Consider the following 9,598-nt stretch of genomic DNA (forward strand, 5'->3'; position numbering starts at 1 on the left):
AAAAAAAAAAAAAAAAAAAAAAAATTCTGCATCCCTCAGCTGCAAGCCAGCCCAACGCACAATTTAATAACTGGCGAGAAACAGACCATTATGGGTTAACTGAATTAGGAAGGCTGAGTAGCAAAACTGAATAAACACTGTTAACAATTTTTTTTTTTTTTGAGACTGAGTTTTGCTCTTGTTGCCCAGGCTGGAGTGCAATGGGGTCATCTTGGCTCAGTGCAACATCCCTCTCCTGGGTTTAAGCAGTTCTTCTGCCTCAGCCTCCCGCGTAGCTGAGTTTACAGGCGCCCGCCACCACGCCCAGCTAATTTTGTATTTTCAGGAGAGATGGGGTTTTACCCTGTTGGTCAGTCTGATCTCGAACTCCTGACCTCAAGTGATTCCCCCCACTTTGGCCTCACAAAGTGCTGGGATTACAGGTGTGAATGACCAAGCCTGGCCAACAATATTTTTTTTTTTTTTGAGACGGAGTCTCACTCTTGTTGCCTAGGCTGGAGTGCAGTGGCACGATCTCAGTTCACCACAACCTCCACCTCCTGGGTTCAAGCGATTCTCCTGCCTGCCTCAGCCTCCCAAGTAGCTGGGATTACAGGCGCCTGCCATTCTTAAAAAGTATGTATCTGGCCAGGCTTGGTGGCCCACGCCCATAATCCCAGCACTTTGTGAGGCCAAGGTGGGAAGATGGCTGGAGCCCCAGTTCATGACCAGCTTGGGCAACATAACAAAACCCTGTCCCTACAAAAAATACAAATATAAGCCTTGTGTGCTGGTGGCATCTGTGATCCTAGCTACTCTGGAGTCTGAAGCAGGAGGATCACTTGAGCCCAGGAGGTCGAGGCTGCAGTGAGCTGTGACTGCACCACTGCACCCCAGCCTGGGCGACAGACTGAGACCCTGTTGCTAAGTCTGGCGACCTTCAGTCAAGTGAGAGCAGGGGCCATGTGGACCTGGGGAGGCCAGACGGCGAGTGTGCATCAGCCACAGGGCTCTGTCCCAGTGTCCCAGTCCCTTCTGGAACGTTCCACAGCTGGATGGCGTCAGGCAGTGAGCAGCCACATGAGGGCAGGAGGCATCATAAGGGCTGCCCCTCAGGTCACCCCAGAGGCCAGGCCCTGCCGCAGGGGACCCTGAGGCCCACTCATGGGAGCACGACCGCTGCCCCGGCCATGTCAGAGCCTTCCTGGGCTTGTCCTGGACACTGGTACCTGCACCAGCAGGTAGCACAAGAGCCCGAGACGGGGACTCCCTTCCCTCCTGGGGAGATCCACCAAAACACAGCTGGATGGACATGGGGGGCAGGGGGCTGGCAATGCGTACAGTGGGGACAGAGCAGCCAGGCCGGGGCTGACAGACAGCCCTGTGGACGCGCCCTCACCAGCCAGGTTTCTTCCTATCGTTATACTCCAGGCATCTGCCAGGCTTTCTGCAGTGAACTTGGGGGCGCTATCCTCGGTACCCAGGTGCCCACCTGTGTGCCACCCCCCTCCCAAGCCAGCCCCTGAGCCCCTGAGCTCTGTTACCTGCAGCAAACTCCTCGATGGTCATGAGTGGGAAGCGGATGAGGCCCAGGGCCTTGCCCAGAACCTTCCGCCTGTTTTCCGGTGTCACCTGTAGCTGCTGCCGCTGACACTCGGCCTCAGACCAGCGGACAACGGCATTGAACAGCCGCACCTCACGGATGCCCAGTGTGTCGCGCTCCAGGACGGCCACCAGCGTGTCTGTGGGGTGGAGGAAGGGGCTGTGTGAACATGACACCCTGCCCACCCTGCAGGAGGCAGTGAGACTAACATGAGGACCAACAGTTAAAGCCAGGCTGGCAACTACGGCCCGTGGCCCAAACCTGGCCTTGTGCTTGTGTTTATAAATAAAGCTTTATCAACACATGACCATGCCCCTTCATTTTCCTAGGCTGTGGTTGCTTTTAGCCACAAGGACAGACTTGAGTAGCTTTGACAACAGCTGTTTAACAACAAAGTCAAAACCATGGGCCATCGGAGGACGAGATGGTCACCATCAGCTGGGATGGTGGGGTCTGGCCTGTGGCCTCCCGGCCAAGGCCCCAGACTCCCCTGGGGCTGTGCTGGACCCAAGCTCCTGACCCACTGCAAGTGGTGAGACCCCAGCTCACCTGTGCAGCTATCCCAGGGAACCCCAGGCCCAAAGCTCCCACTGTCAATCCCCAGACCCTCCTGCCAAGGCCCTGCTGGGATTCCCACACCTGGGCTCCTGGACCCTTACCCAGGTCAATGTCGGTGAAGCCCTCCGCGGCGATGGCATCTGCGGTGTTTTGTCGATGTTCTCCAGGCACAGGCTGGCCAGCTGTGGTTCATCGAAGAGTCGCGCCTGGCGAGAGACATCGATGGGGCGCGGGGGGACATCAGCACCCAGCCCTCGGCAGATCCCCAGTGCGGAGCCGGCTCAAATGCAGCCCTGACCGCACGGGCCTTCCTGCGCGTGGCCAGGAGCCACTGGGGTCTCAGCCACCAGGCCGGCCTGCTGTGGGCCCAGAGAACCCCTGTGACCGCTGAGTGGGGCGGGAGAGTTGGGGAGTTCCCTCTCAGGACCTCAGAGGCCAAGGAAGGAAGAAAAGATGCTCGGGTCCCTGTCGGCAGGGCCTGCTGCTTTAGGCAAAAGGGGCACTGCAGCTGCACTTGGGGGGCAGCGGGGCCCAGACCCCGTGCGGCAGGGTCGGCCCGGTGAAGCTTCCGGATCACAGCACACCCTTGGCCACCTGTGGTGGGAGGGGCCATGTCCCTGGCAGCTGCATCCCAAGACACACAGCAGACATGACTCCTGACAGGTGACAGCTGGACATCGCCTGTGCTCTTTGGGAAACGGAGGCTAAGTGAGTGGAAGGTGCTGGAAGGGCCTATGCCAGCAGGGACGCGGGCAAGCCTTTCTGCAGGCACTCCCCCCGAGGACACCTCTCAAGCGGGTTTGCAGTGGTTTTAGGAGCAGGGAGGCTGAGGCAGCCACAAGATGAAGCTTGGGGAGTGAACTCCAGGCACCTCTCAGGTCAGGCAGAGGCCCCTCCGGCAAGGCGACCACAGATGACCCAGACATGAAACCCCTCCCTCTAGGAGTCCGGGATCCTCTGCATCTGACCTGCCAGGTTGGAGAGGAAGAAGGTTCTGGGTCTTTTCCAGGATGCTGGACCCCGAAGCCCATTGGAGAACCTAGTGCTGCTGTCCCCTCTGGCCGCCCTCCACCCCGACCAGGAGCTCACAGCTCCCAAGCGGCCGTCCACCTGTCCTGGTCCCATGTCCTCCTCCCAGCCTCCCTGGCCTGCACGACCTCCCCAGCTCCCACCCGTTGGGCTGCACAGAGCCCAACTAGGGTCCCCTGAGATCCCCGGCCCTGCACTGTCTACCTGACATTTCCTTAGAGAGAGACGGAAAGTTCTCTCTTTTTTTTTTTTTCTTTTCTTTAGCCCGGCGTGGTGGTGGGGCCTGTAATCCCAGCTACTCTGGAGGCTGAGGCAGGAGAATCGCTTGAACCCTGGAGGCGGAGGTTGCAGTGAGCTGAGATCATGCCATTGCACTCCAGCCTGGGCAACAAGAGAAACCCGTCTCAAAAAAAAAAATTATTTTACTTTTTTTGAAAGGGTCTCACTCTGTCACTCAGGCTGGAGTGCAGTGGCACCATCTCCGCTCACTGCAGCCTCAACCTCCTGGGCTCAGGCAATCTTCCTGCTTTGGTGCCCCAGGTAGCTGAGATTACAGACACACACCACCATGCTTGGCTAATTTATGAAATTCTTTTTTTTTTTTTTTTTTAGTAGAGATGGGTTTTACCATGTTGGCCAGGCTGGTCTCAAACTCTTCACCTCTGGTGATCTGCCTGTCTCAGCCTCCCAAAGTGCTGGGATTACAGGCATGAACCACTATGCCCAGCCTGTATCTTTCTTCTATTTTTTGTAGAAATGGGGTCTCCCTATGTTGCCTAGGCTGGTCTAGAACTCCTGGCCTCAAGCAATCCTCCCTCCTCGGCCTCCCAAAGTGCTGGGGTGACAGGCATGAGCCACCGCGCCCTGCCAATAACTTTTAAAGTATCATAGACAAGTCCAAGACACTTTTTTTTTTCAGGTGGAATCTCGCTTTGTTGCCAGGCTGGAGTGCAGTGGTGCAGTCTCAGCTCACTACAACCTCCGCCTCCCAGGTTCAAGGGATTCTCCTGCCTCAGCCTCCAGACTAGTTGGGATTACAGGTGCCCGCCACCACTCCTGGCTCATTTTTGCATTTTTAGTAGAGATGGGATTTCGCCATGTTGGCCAGGCTGGTCTGGAACGCCTGACCTCAGGTGATCCGCCCGCCTCAGCCTCCCAATGTGCCGGGATTACAGGCGTGAGCCACCGGGCCCGGCCCAAAACACGTTTTACTACCAAGCAGGATCCTGCGGCCTCCAGGGCTCGCCGCGGCCCCGCCTCCAGCCCGGGCCCGCCCCACCCCGTCCCGCCTCCAGCCAGGNCCCCCCCGCCTCTGTCATCCCTGAGTCCTCCACCTCAGGCCCGTCCTCCCCCCACCTCCGTCATCCCTGAGTCCTCCACCTCATGCCCGTCCTCCCCCCGCCTTCGTCATCCCTGAGTCCTCCACCCCCATGCCCGCCCCCCCACCTGCACCCCAAGCCCCACCTGATGCGGTCGCTGGTTCCGCTGTAGCCCCAGCGACTCTCCACCTGCTGGAAGCGGTTGATGCTGCACTCCTTCCCACGCAGGCAGCAGCGGGGCCGGTCAATGAACTCCACTCGCGGCTTGGGGTTAACGGTGAAGTGCAGGAAGAGGCTGACCACCTCGCGGTCCACCAGGATGCCCGACTGTGCGGGGCCTGTGGTACAGTGAGGGCGTGGGGGAGGGCCCGGAAGGACACGCTCCTTCTCCCTAAGATGGCTGCGTCGGACTTTCAAGGTGCCGGGACCTGGGCAGCCCCTCCCCGGGGGACCAGCCAAGAGCCACAGCCCCTGCTGCCTGGGCTTTTGGAGAGAGGTCCCAGGGCACAGACCAGAGGCTGACAGATACGCTCACTCAGGGGCGATGTCTCAGGGTCTGGCCCCGTCGTAGGGACTACCCGTGACTTCACTGTGGGGGGGGGGGCTCCACTGCCTCTTCTCTCAGCGCCATTGGCTGGGAAGGGTCCCTGCAGCTCCCCGATAGGCCTGTACCCCATAGGCTGCAGCCCTGACTTCTAGAAACAGCCTTGGGGGTTCCTCTCCACAGTGGGGCCTAGGCAGCCACCTTCCCAAAGCGCTTACCCCCCCAGGGGTGATGGCTAGCACACCAGGCAGGCTCCAAGAGCTAGGCTCTTAATCCCGGTGGGCAGTGGTGACAGGCAGAAGAACCATGCATGGGATATGAAGGGGCTCTGCGCAGGGAGGGGTGGCTGGGAGGGGCAGAACTGGGGCTCCACCATCCACCCCCGGGAGTGCCGGGACACGGTCAGCATCCTCTGCTTTAATGAGAGCAGCCCCGCCCACCTGAGACCTAATCACTCATCAGCCAAGGGGAGCTCAATTCTGCATCCCTGGCCGGGCGCGGTGGCTCAAGCCTGTAATCCCAGCACTTTGGGAGGTCGAGACGGGCGGATCACGAGGTCAGGAGATCGAGACCATCCTGGCTAACACGGTGAAACCCCATCTCTACTAAAAAATACAAAAAACTAGCCGGGCGCGGTGGCGGCGCCTGTAGTCCCAGCTACTCGGGAGGCTGAGGCAGGAGAATGGCGTAAACCCAGGAGGCGGAGCTTGCAGTGAGCTGAGATCCGGCCACTGCACTCCAGCCTGGGCAACAGAGCGAGACTCCGTCTCAAAAAAAAAAAAAAAAAAAAAAAATTCTGCATCCCTCAGCTGCAAGCCAGCCCAACGCACAATTTAATAACTGGCGAGAAACAGACCATTATGGGTTAACTGAATTAGGAAGGCTGAGTAGCAAAACTGAATAAACACTGTTAACAATTTTTTTTTTTTTGAGACTGAGTTTTGCTCTTGTTGCCCAGGCTGGAGTGCAATGGGGTCATCTTGGCTCAGTGCAACATCCCTCTCCTGGGTTTAAGCAGTTCTTCTGCCTCAGCCTCCCGCGTAGCTGAGTTTACAGGCGCCCGCCACCACGCCCAGCTAATTTTGTATTTTCAGGAGAGATGGGGTTTTACCCTGTTGGTCAGTCTGATCTCGAACTCCTGACCTCAAGTGATTCCCCCCACTTTGGCCTCACAAAGTGCTGGGATTACAGGTGTGAATGACCAAGCCTGGCCAACAATATTTTTTTTTTTTTTTGAGACGGAGTCTCACTCTTGTTGCCTAGGCTGGAGTGCAGTGGCACGATCTCAGTTCACCACAACCTCCACCTCCTGGGTTCAAGCGATTCTCCTGCCTGCCTCAGCCTCCCAAGTAGCTGGGATTACAGGCGCCTGCCATTCTTAAAAGTATGTATCTGGCCAGGCTTGGTGGTCCACGCCCATAATCCCAGCACTTTGTGAGGCCAAGGTGGGAAGATGGCTGGAGCCCCAGTTCATGACCAGCTTGGGCAACATAACAAAACCCTGTCCCTACAAAAAATACAAATATAAGCCTTGTGTGCTGGTGGCATCTGTGATCCTAGCTACTCTGGAGTCTGAAGCAGGAGGATCACTTGAGCCCAGGAGGTCGAGGCTGCAGTGAGCTGTGACTGCACCACTGCACCCCAGCCTGGGCGACAGACTGAGACCCTGTTGCTAAGTCTGGCGACCTTCAGTCAAGTGAGAGCAGGGGCCATGTGGACCTGGGGAGGCCAGACGGCGAGTGTGCATCAGCCACAGGGCTCTGTCCCAGTGTCCCAGTCCCTTCTGGAACGTTCCACAGCTGGATGGCGTCAGGCAGTGAGCAGCCACATGAGGGCAGGAGGCATCATAAGGGCTGCCCCTCAGGTCACCCCAGAGGCCAGGCCCTGCCGCAGGGGACCCTGAGGCCCACTCATGGGAGCACGACCGCTGCCCCGGCCATGTCAGAGCCTTCCTGGGCTTGTCCTGGACACTGGTACCTGCACCAGCAGGTAGCACAAGAGCCCGAGACGGGGACTCCCTTCCCTCCTGGGGAGATCCACCAAAACACAGCTGGATGGACATGGGGGGCAGGGGCTGGCAATGCGTACAGTGGGGACAGAGCAGCCAGGCCGGGGCTGACAGACAGCCCTGTGGACGCGCCCTCACCAGCCAGGTTTCTTCCTATCGTTATACTCCAGGCATCTGCCAGGCTTTCTGCAGTGAACTTGGGGGCGCTATCCTCGGTACCCAGGTGCCCACCTGTGTGCCACCCCCCTCCCAAGCCAGCCCCTGAGCCCCTGAGCTCTGTTACCTGCAGCAAACTCCTCGATGGTCATGAGTGGGAAGCGGATGAGGCCCAGGGCCTTGCCCAGAACCTTCCGCCTGTTTTCCGGTGTCACCTGTAGCTGCTGCCGCTGACACTCGGCCTCAGACCAGCGGACAACGGCATTGAACAGCCGCACCTCACGGATGCCCAGTGTGTCGCGCTCCAGGACGGCCACCAGCGTGTCTGTGGGGTGGAGGAAGGGGCTGTGTGAACATGACACCCTGCCCACCCTGCAGGAGGCAGTGAGACTAACATGAGGACCAACAGTTAAAGCCAGGCTGGCAACTACGGCCCGTGGCCCAAACCTGGCCTTGTGCTTGTGTTTATAAATAAAGCTTTATCAACACATGACCATGCCCCTTCATTTTCCTAGGCTGTGGTTGCTTTTAGCCACAAGGACAGACTTGAGTAGCTTTGACAACAGCTGTTTAACAACAAAGTCAAAACCATGGGCCATCGGAGGACGAGATGGTCACCATCAGCTGGGATGGTGGGGTCTGGCCTGTGGCCTCCCGGCCAAGGCCCCAGACTCCCCTGGGGCTGTGCTGGACCCAAGCTCCTGACCCACTGCAAGTGGTGAGACCCCAGCTCACCTGTGCAGCTATCCCAGGGAACCCCCAGGCCCAAAGCTCCCACTGTCAATCCCCAGACCCTCCTGCCAAGGCCCTGCTGGGATTCCCACACCTGGGCTCCTGGACCCTTACCCAGGTCAATGTCGGTGAAGCCCTCCGCGGCGATGGCATCTGCGGTGTTTTTGTCGATGTTCTCCAGGCACAGGCTGGCCAGCTGTGGTTCATCGAAGAGTCGCGCCTGGCGAGAGACATCGATGGGGGCGCGGGGGGACATCAGCACCCAGCCCTCGGCAGATCCCCAGTGCGGAGCCGGCTCAAATGCAGCCCTGACCGCACGGGCCTTCCTGCGCGTGGCCAGGAGCCACTGGGGTCTCAGCCACCAGGCCGGCCTGCTGTGGGCCCAGAGAACCCCCTGTGACCGCTGAGTGGGGCGGGAGAGTTGGGGAGTTCCCTCTCAGGACCTCAGAGGCCAAGGAAGGAAGAAAAAGATGCTCGGGTCCCTGTCGGCAGGGCCTGCTGCTTTAGGCAAAAGGGGCACTGCAGCTGCACTTGGGGGGCAGCGGGGCCCAGACCCCGTGCGGCAGGGTCGGCCCGGTGAAGCTTCCGGATCACAGCACACCCTTGGCCACCTGTGGTGGGAGGGGCCATGTCCCTGGCAGCTGCATCCCAAGACACACAGCAGACATGACTCCTGACAGGTGACAGCTGGACATCGCCTGTGCTCTTTGGGAAACGGAGGCTAAGTGAGTGGAAGGTGCTGGAAGGGCCTATGCCAGCAGGGACGCGGGCAAGCCTTTCTGCAGGCACTCCCCCCGAGGACACCTCTCAAGCGGGTTTGCAGTGGTTTTAGGAGCAGGGAGGCTGAGGCAGCCACAAGATGAAGCTTGGGGAGTGAACTCCAGGCACCTCTCAGGTCAGGCAGAGGCCCCTCCGGCAAGGCGACCACAGATGACCCAGACATGAAACCCCTCCCTCTAGGAGTCCGGGATCCTCTGCATCTGACCTGCCAGGTTGGAGAGGAAGAAGGTTCTGGGTCTTTTCCAGGATGCTGGACCCCCGAAGCCCATTGGAGAACCTAGTGCTGCTGTCCCCTCTGGCCGCCCTCCACCCCCGACCAGGAGCTCACAGCTCCCAAGCGGCCGTCCACCTGTCCTGGTCCCATGTCCTCCTCCCAGCCTCCCTGGCCTGCACGACCTCCCCAGCTCCCACCCGTTGGGCTGCACAGAGCCCAACTAGGGTCCCCTGAGATCCCCGGCCCTGCACTGTCTACCTGACATTTCCTTAGAGAGAGACGGAAAGTTCTCTCTTTTTTTTTTTTTTCTTTTTCTTTAGCCCGGCGTGGTGGTGGGGGCCTGTAATCCCAGCTACTCTGGAGGCTGAGGCAGGAGAATCGCTTGAACCCTGGAGGCGGAGGTTGCAGTGAGCTGAGATCATGCCATTGCACTCCAGCCTGGGCAACAAGAGAAACCCGTCTCAAAAAAAAAAATTATTTTACTTTTTTTGAAAGGGTCTCACTCTGTCACTCAGGCTGGAGTGCAGTGGCACCATCTCCGCTCACTGCAGCCTCAACCTCCTGGGCTCAGGCAATCTTCCTGCTTTGGTGCCCCAGGTAGCTGAGATTACAGACACACACCACCATGCTTGGCTAATTTATGAAATTCTTTTTTTTTTTTTTTTTTTTTTTTTTT

General features: G+C 58.6%; 1 protein-coding gene across 5 annotated transcripts in view; it reads right to left on the reverse strand.

The window, feature by feature from the left end:
• The window catches only part of BTBD2 (BTB domain containing 2), a 58,664-nt gene that overhangs the window by 3,873 nt on the left and 45,193 nt on the right, over nucleotides 1–9,598 (reverse strand). For 4 of the 5 annotated variants that reach the window (XM_017874858.1, XM_017874860.1, XM_017874857.1 and 1 more), the window contains 4 exons: nucleotides 9,181–9,360; nucleotides 8,043–8,148; nucleotides 7,324–7,521; nucleotides 4,634–4,826 (listed from right to left, as the gene is read on the reverse strand). In XM_017874858.1, the coding sequence (XP_017730347.1) occupies nucleotides 4,634–4,826; nucleotides 7,324–7,521; nucleotides 8,043–8,148; nucleotides 9,181–9,360 (677 nt within the window). The remainder of the gene's footprint in view (nucleotides 1–4,633; nucleotides 4,827–7,323; nucleotides 7,522–8,042; nucleotides 8,149–9,180; nucleotides 9,361–9,598) is intronic. The other variant, XM_017874861.1, reaches the window with a different exon arrangement.

Source organism: Rhinopithecus bieti, unplaced genomic scaffold (genome assembly GCF_001698545.2).
Source record: "Rhinopithecus bieti isolate Rb0 unplaced genomic scaffold, ASM169854v2 scaffold_9769, whole genome shotgun sequence".
Taxonomy (NCBI): Eukaryota; Metazoa; Chordata; class Mammalia; order Primates; family Cercopithecidae; genus Rhinopithecus; species Rhinopithecus bieti.